This window comes from Scyliorhinus torazame, chromosome 21 (assembly GCF_047496885.1).
Source record: "Scyliorhinus torazame isolate Kashiwa2021f chromosome 21, sScyTor2.1, whole genome shotgun sequence".
NCBI lineage: Eukaryota > Metazoa > Chordata > Chondrichthyes > Carcharhiniformes > Scyliorhinidae > Scyliorhinus > Scyliorhinus torazame.
In genome coordinates this window covers 28,071,528-28,091,851 of record NC_092727.1, presented here as the reverse complement: position 1 = coordinate 28,091,851, position 20,324 = coordinate 28,071,528, and the positions used below count along the sequence as shown (strand labels likewise).

At 41.7% G+C, this 20,324-nt stretch overlaps 1 protein-coding gene across 1 annotated transcript in view; it reads left to right on the top strand.

The window, feature by feature from the left end:
* LOC140398231 (vacuolar protein sorting-associated protein 26B-like) overlaps positions 1–20,324 on the top strand; it is a 50,924-nt gene that overhangs the window by 5,181 nt on the left and 25,419 nt on the right. The window contains exon 2 of the mRNA XM_072486647.1: positions 13,514–13,670. Within this exon, the coding sequence (XP_072342748.1) occupies positions 13,514–13,670 (157 nt within the window). The remainder of the gene's footprint in view (positions 1–13,513; positions 13,671–20,324) is intronic.

The window sequence follows — 20,324 nt, the reverse complement described above, 5'->3', positions numbered from 1 at the left end:
CAGGAAGATACAGATAGATGTGTAGACACTGGGATGACACATGGACTGAAGAGAAAATGACAAGTCCAAAATTGGGAGATAATGTATCTTAAAAAGTTAGTGGAATGGTGGACATTTTCTATAAAGCCTACTTTACTTATAATTTGTAACAGATAAAAATCTATCCAATGGGAAACATTTGGGATCCTGAGAAAACCATTTTTTGTTCCTAGACTCAGCCAACGTGATTAAGATTTTGATAAATTGGTTTGCTCTCGTAATGAGAGATTTTTCTGAACTCTTAGTCCAGTACAAGATCATAATAGAACCATTACTGCAAGAAACTAAATCAGGCCTCCTGCTTCTTACAGAAACAAAATGCTGAATTTCCTCAGCATGAAGTATCAGTACTAAAAGTCTGCGGAAAATACCAGAAACATTCTATGTAAACCTCTCATGGGTTGGGTCAATTTTTGCATGCAGAGGTTAAGGTTGCCCATCATGGACTATGGCAGAGCCATTGGTGAATTCTTTCAACCACAGAAGAAGCACACCTTTTGGTATTGGTTGAAAATGTTTATCATTGGTGGGTTCTTGGGAACATACTGGGTCCACAGTCACAACATCTGCCTTTTGTTATAGTTGCCTTTGATTAGTGGTTGTTGCACTAATGTACAAATCCAAAAACAACAGCTCTGCAGTGATATAATGTCAGAAACATGGATCGTGTAACTATTTGGCTGAAAAACTATTTGGGCACCAGAAGTGTAAGTCCTGGGATATATGTCAATTTTAGGTTCTTGATTTATAAGAGGATCAGGGGTTATGGTGAGAAGGCAGGAGAATGGGGATGAGAAACGCCATGATCAGATGATGGAGCATACTGGATGGGCTGAATAGCCTAAATCTGCTCTTGTATCTTATGGTCTTCCATGAGGAGGTAATGTCTATGTCTTCGTTGAGGCAGTGCTGTCTTGTCCCTTGTATCCTCTTCATAATGGCATGCATTACTGGTCTGTGGCTAATATACCTGGACTAGCTGGGGCATTGCTCCCTTCGCGGGGTTCTTTCCTCTTTCATCTGGGTGAGCAGAAACTGTTTTAAACCCCGATTTGATTCAGGTTACGGGAGATTCCGTTATTGTTCCGGGGGGAAGGAATCCGTCCCCCTCCCAAGACACCCAATTAATGGGTTCCTTGATGATTCTTCTCTTTGGTGGTGGAGTCTCCCCAGTTAAAGCTGGTGTGATTTTATTCTAATGTTAGTGAAGTTGGTGCGCTGCCCTGGGTGTGGTCGGTGAGCTGCAGGGCCAGCTGAGTGGTAGGTCTTGGTGTATGCTGGGGGTCCAATGTTTTGGATTGAGCAAGCTCTGGTGTTGGGGTTGGTATCCTGCTACCCCCTTTTGCTTGGGACGTCCCTTCTTGAAGGCACTCATTAGAGGCGTCCTCCTGAGAGACTATGTTTTTGTTTTGATATGTTTGAATATCTTTGGTTGACGGACTCCTTTGTGCACGGGCCTGGGTTGAGCTGAATTCTGTATTATGGGTGACATCCTTCTACCTCCCCGCCCCCGTTTATGATTGGGTTGTTCCCTTGTCTGAACAAGTAGTTTTTTTCTCCTCTTCATTAATAGGTGGTGGGCATGCACCAGAGGAATACAGAATCTTGGCTAGGTCCTGGTCCTCTTTTATCCTGTTGCCTTCTGCTCTTGACAGATCTCCCTCTTTTTTTTCTTTAAACCCATGTTTGAATTAGGTTATGGGGAGGCGATGACGGCACTGACCAAAATCCGAATCCATAGCTGCTCGTCTTCTGTGTGAATATGTGAAATGATGATCCATCTGTGCCTAAGGCTGGGATTATTTTGCATTGTGTTGATTATGTATAACATCCTTTTAGAACTGAGTTCTCGTGTATTTTTCATTTTTTGTTATGCTGGGTATAAAGAATCCATTATTGGTTCCTTCAGGGACACAGGCAGGTCTGTATCCGAAGGAAGCAGGTTGCTGTGTGTCATTGGTGCTGCTGGTGTGTGCCTGAACATGGTGTGAAAAATCTATCCTGAACTCTTGTGGTCATTGCAAGCAATTGCCACGTGGGAGGGTGTGCACCACTGTTTTGTTGCATTATTTGTTAAAATGTAAAACTTTGATAAATATACTTTTTTAAAAAATATGTAAAAGCACCATCTTGTTTGAACGGCATCAAAGACATTCATTTTAAGAAGTGTTGTGAATTATCACTGGATTTTCTGACTTTGTCTACATTTGATAGATGAGAGTGCCGTGGAAATATAAATGGGAGAAGAGCAGCAGGACAGGACAGTAACGATTCCACAACATTAGAACTGCAAAGTACATGCAATTCTGCTTGGCATATTTACCCTGAAATATTCTTGATTGCTTTATTGGAATACTGCCATCTGCAGAGGTGGCGTTGGCTGATAAATTTGGCAGTGCTGTACTCAAAAGGCTGGTGCTTCACCAGTACAGGTGGTTTGCTCGGTCATCTTTCAGCTGTTAGGTGTACATTATAAAGACAAACTCCCGCCCTGTGTCCTGTGAAGGAAGGACAGCAAAGTACATAGTCATGGACCATTAAAACAGCTGCAAATGCAGAGTTTTTGTTCCTCTTTGACTGTGGAACCTGTCCTACAATATAAACAAGGCAAATTCTAAACTCAGGCTGACTACAGAATCACTTCAAAGTAGTTCTACAACTTCCTGGGGGGGGGAAGCACTGACTTAACTGCAAACGTTAAAATATTTCAGTTGATGCTAGTTGCTATTTAATAGAATGCCATGGGAGCTAAGACTGCAGGGTTCTCCATTGGAAAAAATTACTATTTTTAAACTTGATTGTTAGACTGCCTTGGAAGGCGCATGATCTGTAGTACATTAGTTAAGTCATAAAGTCCATTGCGAAGGAATTGTATGAGACAGTAAAAGCCAATGAAGCACTGAGACAATTTGCAAAGCAGATTAAACCAAGAATCTCTCAGCGGATATTATTGCTACTGCTACTTGTCATTCTATACAGAGAAATTAAAGTTGTTTTGATCGTCTGTATGTAATGTGATGGATTCCAAGACTTGCGGTTCGATTTTCATTTAATTCTGATAAAACAATTCTCTCACACAATGCGGTTCACCAAACGTCTGCACCAGTTATTTGGAAGTTCCTGAGATAATATGCTGCAGTAGCTGCATGTGTACTTTGTACCGTACTTGTGTTCAGTAACATCATGGTGGAAAAAGCCTAGTAATAATTTGTTCTAATTTTTACTGAAGTCTAATGTCCCACTCGATACAATAATATATGATATTGAAGGCATGAACGCTGGACTAAGCTTCATGAGTTCCTTGTAAACACATGGTTATTTTACATCACTGATGATCCCTAATCATGCTACATTTTGATGTGCGTCTATGATTTATTGCTGAGTTTCCAAACTTCACATTGCTCACAGAAAAGGCCCAAATTCTGGAAAGATGGGCAGAGCGCTTTCACCACATCCACAATTGGCCTTCATCCATCAATGAATAAGCCATCAACATAAGAACATAGGAAATAAGAGTAGGCCACTTGGTACATTGAGCCTGCTCTGCCACTCAGTAAAATCATGTCTGATCTGATTATGGTCTTATCTCACTTTCCTGCCAGCCCCCTATCACCCTTGACTCCCTTGTCAATCAAAAAATAGTTTCATTCAGTCTGACTATATTCATTGACCTAGCCTCCACAACTCGCTAGGCAAGAGAATTCCAAACACTTAACGACCTTCTGAGAGAAGAAATTCCTCCTCCTCTCCATATTAAATGGGAGACCTGTTATTCTGAGACTGTGTCCCCTAGTTCTAGATTCCCCGGAAGGGAAAACATCCTTTCAAGTATGTACCCTGCCAAGCCCCTCAGTATTCTACGTTTCAATAAGATCACTTCTCATTCTTCTGAAATCCAGTGACATATGCTCAACCTGCTCAACTTTTCCTCAAAAGGCAAACTCCTCATCCCAGGCATCAGCCTAGTGAACGATCTCTGAATTCCAATGCAAGTATGTGACCAAAACTGCACACACTGCTTGTAGGTATGATCTCACCAATGCCCTGTACAGTGATAAGACTTTCCCTACTTTTTATACTCCATCTCCCTTGCAATAAAGACCAACATTCTGTTTGCCTTCCTAATACAGATGTTTGTGATTTGTGTACAAAATCATGCAGGTCCCTCCGAAGTCTGCAATCTTTCTCCATTTAAATAATAAGACATGGGAGCGGAAGTAAGGCCATTCGGCCCATCGAGTCCACTCCACCATTCAATCATGGCTGATTTCAACTCCATTTATCCGCTCTCTCTCCATAGCCCTTAATTCCTCGAGAAATCAAGAATTTATCAACTTCTGTCTTAAAGACACTCAACGTCCCGGCCTCCACTGCCCTCTGTGGCAATGAATTCGACAGACCCACCACTCTCTGGCTGAAGAAATTTCTCCTCATCTCTGCTTCTCTATTCTTTCTGACATGTGGACAATCTCACATTTTCCTGCCAATTTTCTCCCACTTAACCTATCTCTATAATTTTTCAGACACTTTGCATCCCCCTCACAAGTTGTTTTCTTATGCATCCTCCTCAAAAGATGCTTTCCTGTGTGTCTTCATAATGCCATTAGATTTGGCTATGTATAGTTGGCCTCTTCATCCAAGTCTTTAGTATAGTTCCACTGGTTACAGTATGCCATCCTAAAAATAACCCATTTATTGACGAAAAACTTCATAAGACCATAAGACACAGGAGCAGAATTAGGCCACTCGACCCATCGAGTCTGCTCCGCCATTCAATCATGGCTGATATTTTTCACATCCCCATTCTCCTGCCTTCTCCCCATAAGCCCTGATCCCCTTATTAATCAAGAACCTATCCATCTCTGTCTTAAAGACAGATTTGGTCTCCGCAGCCTTCTGCGGCAAAGAGTTCCACAGAAGCACCACCTCTGGCTGAAGAAATTCCTCCTCATCTCTGTTTTAAAGGATCGTCCCTTTAGTCTGAGATTGTGTCCTCTGCTTCTAGTTTTTCCTACAAGTGGAAACATCCTCTCCACGTCCACTCTATCCAGGCCTCGCAGTATCCTGTAAGTTTCAATAAGATCCCCCCCATATCCTTCTAAACTCCAATGAGTACAGACTCTGAGTCCTCAACCATTCCTCATGCGACAAGCTGTTCATTCCAGGGATCATTCTTGTGAACCTCTGGACCCATTTGAAGGCCAGCACATCCTTCCTTAGATATGGGGCCCAAAACTGCTCACAATACTCCAAATGGGGTCTGACCAGAGCCTTACACAGCCTCAGAAGTACATTCCTGGTCTTGTATGCTAGCCCTCTTGACATGACTGCTAACATTGCATTTGCCTTCCGAACTGCTGACTGAACCTGCACGTTAACCTTAAGAGAATCATGAACAAGGATGTAATAATAATAATATTTTTATTGTCACAAGTGGACTTACATTAACACTGCAATGAAGTTACTGTGAAAAGCCCCTAGTCACCACATTCGGGCACACAGAGGAAGAAATCAGAATTTTCAACCAGTACGGGAATTGAACCCGCGCTGCTGGCCTTGTTCTGCATCACAAACCAGTTGTCTAGCCCACAGCTCTTCCAAGTCGCTTTGTGCTTCTGATTTCCTAAGAATTTCCCCATTTAGAAAATAGTCTATGTCTTAATTCCTCCTTCCATAGTGTACAACCTCACACTTTTCCACATTATATTTCAGCTGCAACTTCATTGCCCACTCTCTTAGCCTATCCAAATCCTTCTGCAGCCCCATTTTTTCCTCAATACTACCTGTCCCTCTACAGATCTTTGTATCATCTGCATACCTAGCAACAGTGCCTTCAGTTCCTTCTTCTAGATCATTAATATATATTGTGAAAAGTTGTGGTCCCAGCAAAGACCCTTGAGGCACACCACTAGTCACTGGCTGCCATCCTGAAAAAGACCCCTTTATTCCCACTGTGCCTTCTGCCAGTCAGTCAATCCTCTTATCCATGCCAGGATCTTACCCTTAACACCATGGGCTCTTAACTTATTTAACAGTCTCCTATGCAGCACCTTGTCAAAGGCATTCTGGAAATCTAAATAAATCACGTCCACTGGTTTTCCTTTGTCTAACTTCTTAGTTATCTCCTCAAAGAACTCTAATAGATTTGTCAGACATGACTTCCCTTTGACAAAGCTGTGCTGATTCCGTCCTATTTTATCATGCTCTTCCAAGTACTCCACGATCTCATCTTTAATAATGAACTCTAAAATCTTACCAATGACCGAAGTCAGGCTAACCGGCCTACAATTTCTCGTCTTCTGCCTCCCTCCCTTCTTAAACAGTGGTGTTACATTAGCCACTTTCCAGTCCTCTGGGACCCTTCCTGTCTCCAGTGATTCCTGAAAGATCGCCACCAATGCCTCCACAATCTCCTCAGCTATCTCTTTTGGAACCCTGGGGTGAAGTCCATCCCGTCCAGGTGATTTATCCAACTTCAGACCTTTCAGTTTCCCCAGAACCTTCTCCTTAGTGACGGCCACTGCACTCACATCTGCCCCCTGGTTCTCCTGGAGCTCTGGCATCCCACTGGTGTCTTCCACCATGAAGACTGACGCAAAGTAACTATTCAGTTCATCTGCCATTTCTTTGTTTCCTATTATTACTTCTCCAGCCATGTTTTCCAGTAGTCCAAAGTCTATTTTTGCCTCTCTCTTACCTTTTTACATATTGAAAAAACCTCTTCCTATCTTCTTTTGTATTACTAGCTAGTTTGCACTCATATTTCATCTTCTCTCCCCTTATTGTTTTTTTAGTTTCACAGTAACTTCGTTGAAGCCTACTTGTGACAATATGTGATTATTATTATTATATTATTAATTATTATTATTATTATAGTTGTCCTCTGCTCGCTTTTAAAGCATTCCCAATCCTCTGGCTTCCTCTCTGTTTTCTATTGGTTAGCCAATCCTCTATCCCTTCTAATATATATATATATATATATATAGCTTGACACCATAAGCTCTGATCTTAGAATCCATAGAATCCCTAAAGTGCAGAAGGAGGCCATTCGGCCCATCGAGTATGCACCAAGCCTATGAAAGAGCCTACCTAGGCCCACTCCACCGCCCTATCCCCGTAACCCCACCTAACCTGCACATCTTTGGGCTGTGGGAGGAAACCGAAGCACCCGGAGGAAACCCACGCAGACACTGGGAGAAAGTGCAAACTCCACACAGACAGTCACCCGAGGCCAGAATTGAACCTGGGTCCCTGGCCCCACACTGCCACCGCCTTATGTAGTACCTTTTTATCTGGCATGTTATCAAATGTCTTTTGACAGTCCAAATATACTACATCTACTGGTTCCCTTTTATGCACCCTGACTGTTACATCATTAAAACTGTAATAAATTTGTTAAACATGATTTCCTTTTCATGGAACTGTCTTGATTTTGGCTGATCGGAACTGTCTTGATTTTGTCTGATTGTATTATGATTTTTTACATGTCCACTACTCCCTCTTTAATAATGGATTTGAGGGTTGATTGAACAGGTTGGCATCCACTGCTCTCTTGACGATCCTCCCATGCTGTTAAAAATGACGGTCCTCCCCAATGCTGTTTTAAAAATAATAAAAACAATCATATTTCTGTCGAGCGGCAAAGCTCCAGGCTTCTGCCAACCTAACTGAGCTCAACAAGACTGGACATTAGTGCCCCGTCCAGAAGCTCACTGAACGTTTTCAGTCTGTTGGAGCAAGGAACTATCCCAGAAGAATACAAAGATGCTCGCATTGTCCACCTGCACAAGAGGAAAGGAATTTGTCAATCTTCCAGCAATCATAAATGAATTTCACTCTCCGGCGCCAGGAAAATCTTCACAATCCTTCTAAACTACGTGGTGTAACATCTTGACCAGGTTTTGCTGTCAGTTTCAGAAAAGGTCTATGAACCACTGAGATGGTGTTTACAGTTAGAGAAATGCCAAGAACAGGACATGGAGCTCAGCACAATATTTGCTGACCTGAACGCAAAACGTTGAAAGGAAATGGAGAAATTCACCTGTCCTGAAAATTTATCGCAATGGTTCGATAGTTCCATGATGGCATGCTTGCATGTATCCTAGATAATGCTGAATTTTCTGACCCATTCCTGGTCACTGAGTTAAGCAGAGCTGTGTACTAGTGGCAATCCTCTTCAGCGATGTTCTCTCTACTGTGCTCTCTGATGCCCTCCAGAATGGTGATCCTGGCACCAAAATCCCATATCGTATGAACAGGAAGCTGCTCAATCTGAGACAACTCCTGGCAAAAATGAAATTCTCCAAGGGTGCATTTTGCGATTTCCTGTTTGCTGAGAACAGTTCAGAGCTGGACATTTAATGTAATTTGGACTTGTTCTCCAGTGCATGTGACAACTTTGGCCGATCAGAAAGAAGAAAACTGAAGTAATGTACCAGCCTGCTCCTGAAAAGCTTTATCTCGGACTAAGATTTCAGTCAATAACCAGAACTTGTCAGCAATGGATAAGTTCTCTTATCTTGGCAGCACGTTCTCTTGAGCGGTCTATACAGAAAAAATTACAAAAGCAACCAAAGCAAGTGTAGCCTTCAGCAGACTTTGAACATAAGTCTGGTAACAAAGTCGAATAAGTCTGCTACCAAACTGAAAGCCTATAGAGAAATAGGCCTTCCCTCTATGCTCTATGCATATGAGACATGAACTGTGTACCGGTGTCTTGCCAAGATGCTCAGCCACTTTAAGACTTTAAGTTAAGCTGGCTTTGGAAGCTGCTGAACACTAGATGGCAGGATGAAATATCAGACACTTGAGTTGTTCACTCAAGCTGGCATAAGAACTATGAGAAGGAGCAGGCCATCTGGCCCCTCGAGCCTGCTCCGCCATTCAATGAGATCGTGGCTGATCTTTTGTGGACTCAGCTCCACTTTCCGGCCCGAACACCATAACCCTTAATCCCTTTATTCTTCAAAAAACTATCTATCTTTATCTTAAAAACATTTAATGAAGGAGCCTCAACTGTTTCACATAGATTCACAACCCTTTGGGGTGAAGAAGTTCCTCCTAAGCTCTGTCCTAAATATACTCCCCCTTATTTTGAGGCTATGCCCCCTAGTTCTGCTTTCACCCGCCAGTGGAAACAACCTGCCTGCATCTATCCTATCTGTTCCCTTCATCTACTCTGCATGGAGAGAGTCACAGTCCAGCAGTTAAATGAAGTGCTACAACAATACTGAAGGCTTTACCTAGGAGTTTTCATATCGACATTTGAGTCTTGGGAAGTTCAGTGGTTGAGGCCTTGAGTGTCAGGAGCAACAGAGAGCAGGATGATAGAGGAACTTTTGATGCTGAAGATAGCAGGTCATAGAAATCATAGAATTTACAATGCAGAAGGAGGCCATTCGGCCCATCGAGTCTGCACCGGCTCTTGGAAAGAGCACCCTACCCAAGCCCACACCTCCACCCTATCCTCATAACCCAGTAACCCCACCTAACACTAAGGGCAATTTATCATGGCCAATCCACCTAACCCGCACATCTTTGGACTGTGGGAGGAAACCGGAGCACCCGGAGGAAACCCACGCAGACACTGGGGGAACGTGCAGACTCCGCACAGACAGTGACCCAAGCCGGGAATCGAACCTGGGACCCTGGAGCTGTGAAGCATTTGTGCTATCCACTATGCTACCAGGTCATGGGCAACAGGCTGGTGGGGGGGTTGGGTAGTGAATGGGGAGTGCTGAGGTAGGGGACAGATCAATATTTAGCTCCAGCTTGAATGAAAATTGAGCCAGGGTCTTGGTAAGTAGCCTGAGGGGCGGCAAAATCAGGTCAAGGGTGATGGAGTGAAGGTCAAGACTGAGGAAGGGAGCAGGGTGACGGCTTCATGATCCAGGGTCAGTGTGTGAAGATCACAGCACCTGGTGAAACCAAATTTAAAAAACAGTGCAGTCTCTTTTCAAAGCATATCAAAGGCAGAGAGAAAATGAAAGAGGAGGAAATTCTGAGCCAGCAACTCATCCAAAACTCAATTGTCTGCAGTCCTATTTGCAGCCGAATCGTCGAGATATGAATCGGTCTTAGCAAACGCCTACATAATCACCAGAACCCTATCAAAAGCCCCAGATGATGAACATTGTCAGGAACAGGCTCAATGGACAAACGATAATTTGGTTGGGGCAAATTCATTTTAATTTGGGTTCACAAAGTGTCTTTTGCTGAGAACTTTACCCTCTTTTATCTGAAAGTTATTCTGCCTGGAGCAAGGTAAACTTTAACTTCTCCTGCTGCTATCTACTCCGGTCCCGTGCCTTGATACTGCAAATGTTCCTCCGTACCAGAAAACAATATATGCCTTGTTTTGTGTTGTGAACGGTTTACTAACATGATTCGAACAGTAAAGTTGTTGATGCCTTAAGTTGAGCTTCTGCTAACTCTAAGCTTCTGCTATGAAGCTCGAACCTTGGAACGCCATAATGAGGCGATGTTATAGACTGCCATCCCGTAAATGTTTGTGTGAAACAATCTTTCCTAAATTCACACGGGAACAATTTTTACACCATCTGCTTCAACATAATCTCCTTGCAACCCCTAGGAGATAGCCAAAGCATGAGTTTGGAACTCTGAGGAAGAAAAGCAGGAAAATTTTGAAAAAAATCTGATCCATTAATATCAACTGGCAAATGTTAAAATTGCTGATTTCTTTCCTCTATTTCCCTGAAATGTATTTGCAGTAATAAGTGTTTTTTTAAGTAATCTACTCTATAGATGGTGTTGGAGCATGTGAATGCACAAGGCGGTGGATTGATTGCCAATCAATCAGTTTGCTTGTTCTGGATGATGTTGAGCTTCTTCAGTGTGGTTAGAGCTGTATCAATCCAGGCAAACTATTCATACTTTCTTGGCTTGTGCCTTGAAAGACTTTGTGAAGTCAGAAGGTGAGTTACTTGCCAGAGAATGATAAACCTACTCTTGTAACCAAAATATTTAGATACTTATTATAGTTAAGTTTCTAGTCAATGATGTGGGGGTTAGTGATGGTAATGCCAATCAATGTCAATAGGTGCTTAGACTCTCCTTTGTTGGAGATAGTTCTTGGTTGGCGCTTGTGTCGCACCAATGTTGCTTGTCAATTATCAGCCTAAGCTTGCATGATGACCATGCCTTACTACATGCAGGCATGAACTCTTCCATTATCTGAAGAATTGCAAATGGAACTGGACATTACAGTTCCAACCTTATGATGGAGAAAAGCTGATTGAAACACCTTCAGATGTTTGGGCCTTGGACTCTGAGGTATTCTTGCAATGATATGCCTTTCTAAAGAATAAAGGGATTCGGGGATATGGTGTACGGGCCGGAGAGTGGAGCTGAGTCCACAAAGATCAGCCATGATCTCATTAAATGGCGGAGCAGGCTCGAGGGGCCAGATGGCCTACTCCTGTTCCTTGTTCTTATGTTCTTGTACTGAGAGGGTCGACCTTCAACAGCTTCAGTCCTTTGTGCTAGAAATGATGCCAGCCAGAGTTTTCCGTCTCCTGTTTTAATTGGGCTCCTTTGTGCCATGCTTGAACAAAATTATGTCAAAAGCAGTCATTCGTGTTTCACCATAAGACTGTAAGACATAGGAGCAGAAGGAAGCCATTCAACCCATCGAGTCTGCTCTACCATTCAATGAGCTCATGACTGATCTGATGTGATATTCCTCAATTCCACATTCCCACTTTATCTCCATAACCCTTAATTTCCTTACTGATTAAAAATCTGTCTATCTGAGCCTTGAACAGACTTAACAACCCAGCCTCTTTCAGCTCTCTGTGGTAAAGAATTCCACAGATTTACTACTCTCTGAGAGACGAAATTCCTCCTTATCTGTCTTAAATGGGTGACCCCTTACTCTGAGATTATTCACGCTGATCTCACTCTCCCGCAAGAGGAAACTACCTTTCAGCATCTATCCTTTTAAGCTCCCTGAGAATCCTATATGTCTCAATAAGGTCGCCCTTCATTCTTCTAAACTCCAATGAGTACAGGCGCAACCTACTCAATCTCTCATCATAATAAAATCCGCCCATATCTGGGACCTAGTGAACCTTCTCTGGACTGCCTCCAATGCCAGTATATCTTTCTCATCTCTGGAATTAGTTGTTCTGTCCATGTTTGGACTGAGGCTGAAATGAGTCTGGAGCTTTTAATGGCAGAACAAAACTGACTCAACTGAGTATGTTATTGATGACTAGGTGCTGTTTGAATACTCTGTCGATAATACTGCTAATTGAGAGTAGACTGATGGAGTGGTAATTGACTAGATTGCATTTGTCCTGGTTTTTTTTGTATATGGGCAATTTTTTGGGTAGATGTCAGTGATGTAGCTATACTAGAGCAACTTGACTTGAAGCAATATAATTTAATTACAGTAAATAGGTTAGTTGTAGGATGGATTGTGACCATCTGGAAGACATCATGTCTGATGAGCTAACAGTTGGAAAAATGAATGATTTTGTGACTCATTTGCAGAGAAAAACAAATGTTTTTTAAAAGTATAAAAATATGAATACAGCAAAGAGTGAGATTCAAATCTTTTGCAATTTTAGTTTCTGTGTATCTTTGCAAATTGAAGTAAAAGTAAAGTCGCCATAGTCCCAGATGACCATACGCTGCTTTCCTCTTTTGAGGGGGAGAGCTGACTAGTGATGATTTAACCTGAGGGTCACCACACCTCGGGCGAGGGGCAAGGTTGAGAGTAAAGGCCTTCATGAATAATCTCAGCAGGTACAGGAATTGAACTGCACTGTTGGCCTCACTCCCATCACTAACCAGCCATCCAGCCACCTGAGCTGAACCGGCCCCCTCTTTGCAATTCAGTGCAGTATTCAAAACATCTCACCAGTCCAGATCTTCAACATTGTTGTGGAGTGAATATAAGTAAGATTGTTTGCATTGCAAATAAACTTGTCCAATGGTAGAATTATTGGTGGAGAAAGGAGATGGGATTCAAAATAAAACTGAATTTGAGAAAACTGATTTACTAAATTGACCATGATAAATATTGTATAGGGTTGAAATAGAATCTGTAAGCAGTTTTGTTTTTCCCTGCCCTTTGTGCCTGTATTACACATATAACCTGTGAACTGCTTCATCTGGCAATGGCATCTGAAGTGGGCAACAAATTGTGGAATGGAAAAATAACCAGGATTTAGTTTTTTTCTCAAAAATACTTTATTCTGTACAAATGTGAAACGCCGAAAGCCTGCCAATATTTTTTGACGACATTCGCTGTTAAGAATGAGAGAGTCATTTCTATGTTGCTGAATTGTATTTCAATGGAATGGGTAATATAAAAAAGGAAATTGGAAAAATCTCAAACTTTCATTGCGTAACGGTAGTCACATCTGGAGACGAGCACATTTGGGAGAGGAAAAATTCTGTTTGAACACTTTGTAAGATAAATAATCAAAGTTGTCCTTTCTGTTAACAGAGTTGTACTACGACCGAGGGAATCACCATGAGTTTGTATCTTTGGTAAAAGACCTGGCTAGACCTGGCGAAATGACACAGTCCCAGACATTTGACTTTGAATTTACACATGTAGAAAAGCCTTATGAATCATACACTGGCCAGAATGTGAAGTTACGGTAAGTCCTGCCTCAAACCTTTACTCTCTAAATAATGTAAATTGGCACTAAAAAACATCATGCGTTAAAGATCACAACAGATATGAATGATGAAGACCATTTACCCATCCCAGCTCCCTGTTTTTCACTCATCCGTCCCAACAAAAGGCCCCCATCGCAGCAAGCGTTAATTTAAATGATTTGAATATTTTTGCTTCCAAGCGAAGAGAGACTCCCATTCCACATGATAATTACTCTTTTTAAAAAAAAACGTTAACTGACATCAGTCATTATTTTGCATTTCACCAATTTGGGCCTGTCTCTGGAGCTAAAAGGGTAAAATTATGAGATCAGGTTGCAATTACTAGGATTGCAATGACTAGGGTTGTAATCTCTAGAATATGGAAGATGAAGGGGTGATTTAATTAGTATTTTAAATGATTAATGGGTTTGATGATATAGACAAAGAAAAATTATCCTCTCTGGTGAGAGCCACATATCCTTAAAATCAAACTTGGGTAATTCAGGGCTTATGTTGGAAAACACTTCTTCATACAAAAAGTAATGGAAATATGGAACACTCTCCCCAAAAAGGTGTTGAGGATAGGTCGATTGAAAATGTCAAAACAAAGATAACAGACTTTTGTGCGGAAGGATATTACATGTTACAGAACTGAGCCAGGGAAGGGGTAGCTAATTGAATGGTGGAATAAGCTCGAGAGGCTAAATTACCTACTTCTATTCCTATGTCCCTTGTCTGCTTTCATGTTTTGTTTGCAATTCATGCTCCCAGTTTATATTCACTTTGCTGTTTTCTAGCATAAACACTATTTCTCTTTGAGATCAAGTTGTTTGATAACTGAATTGCGCATGTGTCTCTGTGCTTTCATTATGGGCCCGAATTTTGAAATCACATTCACCGTTGCGGCTGTTCTCTGCACTCCAGGGCTCGAATAGCTCCCGGTGTCTGGTTATTATCCAATTTTCAAACTGCGACCTAACTTAAGTACTGCACAGATTTAGCATGGCTTCAGCAAATAGAATGCTTCAGCATTCTATTTGCTTTGTTTATTCTGAAATTACTAGATTTATTAAGCATCAGGTATATAGCCTGCTACCCCTTTAACTTCACCTTTTGTAGATTTGACAACATTCCTGGAGTTTGCATGTTCTCTGGTAAAGGTAAAACCTGCAATTTATGTTTCCACTAAAAAGCAATTGTTAGGAAAACAAAGGTAGTTTTAAGGGATTTATATTTGTATTGGTAAACATTAGAAATAAGGTGTAGCTTTAGGCAGGTTTAATTTAATGTTTCTGAGCCTGGAAAGGTAAAACCTATAGTTATTCATGCTGGACAAAGGTGTGTGGGGGTTGTTTAAGTTCCAACTGTGTTCCTATTGTGCTTAGAGAGGACTGCACGTGAAGAATAAATAGGCCAGCAGAGATATGTGGCTATTGCTTAGCGATAGGAGCCTTGTAAATTAGCGAAGCTTTTAAGTTTTAGTTGATTTAATTACAGTTGGAGATAGGTAGTGAGAGAGAAGGCAGCTCTCACAGCTCTGCTAGAAACAGTTGGTTTAGAAGGCTAGAGAGAGAACATCTCTCTCAACATTACTATGGAGCAATGGCTAGAAGAACCATTGCAGAAATCTGAAGAACAGCTAGTTCAGGAAGCTAGAGAAAATGAAGAGAAATTTCCAAGAAGTCTGAGGTTAAAGGTACTACGACATGGCATGTTCAGTAAAGACAGACTGAGCTGAGAAGAAAGCTGAGATGCCATAAAGATATCTGAAGTGATTTTCAGATTTGTGAGATTTTACTACAGCCTGTGGAATGCAAATTGAAATACCTCTGGAAGTGTGTGGTTGGGCCTGAAGTTTGTGTAAAAGCAGTTTAAGACAAAGGAAACTTAAAAGGGAGTTGTGAAAAATCGTGGGTTGGATTCACTGTTAAAAATGAAGCAGAAGCTTTGTTTAAATGTGTCACTTGGAAATCTTAGTGTGGATTTCGGAATTCAACTATGAAGGGAGAGCATAATTATGAGAAGATTTTAAGGCATGTTTTTGGGAGTGAGTTTGAAAATTCTCACATGACGATCATCAGGGGGGATTCTGAGGAGACATTCACTTGGGGTTCAGAGTTGAGAGTATATTTGCCCACAGTTATCTTGCGTGTTTAAAATGGACTTTGTGTTAATGATACCATTGTAGGTTATGATATACTTATGGGCAGCACGGTATCATTGTGGATAGCACAATTGCTTCACAGCTCCAGGGTCCCAGGTTCGATTCCGGCTTGGGTCACTGTCTGTGCGGAGTCTGCACATCCTCCCCGTGTGTGCGTGGGTTTCCTCCGGGTGCTCTGGTTTCCTCCCACAGTCCAAAGATGTGCGGGTTAGGTGGATTGGCCGTGATAAATTGCCCTTAGTGTCCAAAATTGCCCTTAGTGTCGGGTGGGGTTACTGGGTTGTGGGGATAGGGTGGAGGTGTTGACCTTGGGTAGGGTGCTCTTTCCAAGAGCTGGTGCAGACTCGATGGACCGAATGGCCTCCTTCTGCCTGTATATTCTATGATAATCTGTGTTAATCCTAAAACCTGTAATTGTTAAACTAAGGAAATGTTGTCTATTAATCCAATTTTTTTATTGTCAGTAGATGTTTATCCTTGTTGTTAAACTAATTAGCAATCTAGTGCTTCTGTTCCTCCACATTTTATTTTTAAAAAGGTAAAGGTTACAGTCTTTTGAGCCAGGGTTCTATTCTGGGATCTTCCTGTCCAGTTATAACATCAACTGGGAACATAGCTCAATGTTGCAAAAAATCCTGTTCATCCTTGCTCCGATGGTGTCATTGTTACTGGCTAAGAGACATTACAAGAAATGACCTGAACGTTTCCTCCATCTAATATGTATAAGACCAGGGAAGACTTTCTAATAATATTTTAAGAAGTTTACATGCACATAACTTATTTCTGATGCACTTTGGTTTTCTTATTTAATGGAGAAAATTAACTACTCCTAACTGAACTTCTCATCTAAATGGCACTCTGGTTTAAAAAGAAAACTTACTCGTATTTAACTGATTTGACTTGAGAAGGTGATCACCAAATAATGCATTGCAGAAGAGGCCCTTCGGCCCTTCGAGTCTGCACTGATGCATGAAAGATACCTGACCCGCTTACCTAATCCCACTTGGCAGTACTTGGCCCACAGCCTTGAAAGTTATGACATACCAAGAGCTCATCCAGGTACTTTTTAAAGGATGTGAGGTGACCCGTCTCAGTAAACCACAGTTTTTTTTTTTTTTTAAATCCTCAAATTCCCCCCTAAACCTCCTACCCCTCACCTTGAAATTGTGTTCCCTCATAACTGACCTTTCAACTAAGGGGAACAGATACCCCTATCCACCCTGTCAATGCCCCTCATAATCTTGTACACCTTGATCAGGTCACCCCTCAGTCTTCTCTGCTCCAGCAAAAACAACTCCAGCCTATCCAACCTCTCTAACGTAAATGTTCCATCCCAGGACAACATCCTCGTGAATCGCCTCTGCACGCCTTCCAGTGCAATCACATCTTTCCTATAATGTGGCTACCAGAATTGCACAAAGTACTCCAGCTGTGGCCTCACCAAAGTTCTATACAACTCCAACATGACCTCCCTGCTTTTGTAATCTATGACTCGATTGATAAAGGCACATGTGTCGTATACCCTTTTCACCACCCTATTAACCTGCCCTTCTGCCTTCAGAGATCTCTAGACAAGCACTCCAAGGTTCCTTTGTTCCTCGGAATGTCCCAGTGTCAGACCATTCATTTTTCAGGGTTAAATTCATCTGCCACTTTTCTGCCCATTTGACCATCCCATCTATATCTTCCTGTAACCCAAGACACACAAACCTCCCCTTAAACCACCTGGCCAATCTTTATGTCATCCGCAAACTTACTGATCCTACCCCCCACATAGTCATCTTTGTCATTTATATAAATGGCAAGCAATAGGGGACCCAGCACGTATCCCTGTGCTACTCCACTGGGCACTGGCTTCCAGTCACTAAAACAGCCGTCTGTTATCACACTCTGTCTCCTACAGCTAAGCCAATTTTGAATCCACCTTATCAAGTTCCCTATATCCCATGTGCATTTGCTTTCTTTATACGTCTCCCATGTGGAACCTTGACAAAGGCTTTGCTGAAATCCATGTAAACTACATCAATTGCACTACCCTCATCTACACACCTGGTCATATGCTCAAAAATTTCAATCAAATTTGTTGGGCATGGCTTCCCCTCTGACAAAGCCATGCTGACTCTTTTTGGTCACACCTTACCTCTCCAAGTAGAGATAGATTCTCTCCGTCAGAATTTTCTCCAATATTGGGCTTCCTAACCATGACTTTCGAACTCCCTACATCGAATAGCACTTCTTTCATTTTCCCTTTCTTATTTGTCATCTATTTTTATCTTTGTCGAAAGCTTCTGCTTTTCAAACATTTGTTGCCTCCAATATTTCCTCTAATTTTTTTCCTGCCCATGTGTGGGATGGAATTTGTTTTGTGCACCAATATCAAAGGAATGTGCAGATGTGCTCAACCAGTACAAACAAAAAATACTCTAGACAGTACATATGTTAAAATAATTACCATGAATGTGAAAGAAGAAGAAACAGTGCCATCCCCAGCCATTGACAGGTTACATGCCAGTCCACAATTTGCTGAATTCAATTTTAAATTTACTATGGTGGAATTTGAACTCAGCACCTCTAGGTTTTAAGTTCAGCACCGTAACTACCACACTGTCATAAATGAAAGGCAGTTGTTAGTTTCAATATTGTAGCTTGTATTTTAGTGATTTAACAGAAGAAAATTTGAATTGGTCATGATGGCTCAAGATAAGAATAGAAAGAGCTAAGGAAGCTTGCTTTTGAATTGGTAGAAAACATAGAAAAGGCATCTTTTTTCAGATTATTGAGTGTTTTCTTTAAAAACTGCTAAGGATAGTGAGGAAAATAGCTCTGTGATTTCTTCACATCAGAAAACATACTCAGACAGAGATAAAGTGTCTCTGAATTTAGAGAGAGGATGGCTCCTGTGAATTGGCGGGTAAAGGTCAGAGAGCGAATGTCCCTGTAAATTAAGTGAATATTGAAAGAGCTAATTACATCTGGGAACTGGAGAAGAATATGTTTTGGTCAACAGAGAATGGAACCCAGGAGGGTGACTGACTGTTGAGGTAAATTTTGGAGAAATTATAATCTTTATTAGTGTCACAAGTAGACTTGCATTAATTAACACTGCAATGATGTTACTGTGAAAATAATGGTATTTATGCCACCTACACATTTTTTCAGATCAAAAGTCTGAATTGTGCAGTCGTAAACTGGTTCATCATTTTTTAAAAGTCAATGTCCCTTATTATGTACACAAAAAGGAGTTGGGGAGATGTAGAAATATGCATCGTTTAAAATGTCCCATGAGACCACACCGTGATCATAGCTGTTAGATTCAAGACTGTTATGGAAAATGACAAGGATGGGCCTGAGATCAAAGTTCTAAACTGGGGGAAGGCCAATTTTAATAAGATCAGATATGATTTGGCCAGAGTCGACTGGAACAGAATAATGGGACGGATTCAAGAAGAAAATGGGGAGAGTACAGGGCCAACATGTTCCAATCGAGAAAAGGTAGGACCAACAAATCTAGTGAACCCTGAACATCGAGGGATATACAGCATTGGATCAGAAGAAAAAGTGGGGCTTATGGCAGATATCGAGGGCTCAAAACAGCAGAAGCCCTAGCAGCTTATAGAATGTGCAAGAGGGAACTTAAAAAGAAAATTAAGAGAGCAAAAAGGGGACATGAAAGGATACTGGCACGTAAACTAAAGGAAAATCCTAAGTTACTTTACAAGTACATTAAGGTTAAAGGATAACTAGCGAAAGAGCAGGGCCATTAAGTACCACAGTGGTTGTTTGTGTATGGAGACAGAGGATGGAGGTAGGGTTCTAAATGAATACTTTGTGTCGGTGTTCACTCGTGAGAGGGACAGTGTGGGTATAGAAATCAGGGAGAAGGATTGTAATAAAATTAAATCTATTTACATAAACACAAAGAAGGTTCTGAGTGGTCTGGCAAGCTGAAAGTAGGCAAACCTCCAGGACCAGATGAAATGCTGTTGAGTGAGGCTAGGGAGGAAATAGCAGGGACGCTGGCAATAATTTTCAATTTCTCTCTGGCCACAGGAGAGGTACCGGAAGACTGCAGGATAGCCAATGTGGAACCATTATTCAAGAAGGGAGAAAGGGATAAACCAGAAAACTATAGGCCAGTCAGCCTAACCTCAGTGGTGGGGGAAATATTGGAAGCAATTCTGGTTCGCAGACTTAATCTGCATTTGGAGAGGCTAGGATTAATTAAGAACAGTCAGCATGGTTATGTTAAGGGGAAGTCATGTCTGACTAACTTGATTGAATTTTTCAAAGAGGTAACCAGGTGTGTCGATGAGGGAAATGCATTTAACTTAGTCTACTTGGACTTCAGCAAGGCTTTTGATATGGTCCCACAAGGGAGACTGATATGGTCCCACAAGGGAGACTGATATGGTCCCACAAGGGAGACTGATGTGGTCCCACTAGGCAGACTGATGTGGTCCCACTAGGCAGACTGATGTGGTCCCACTAG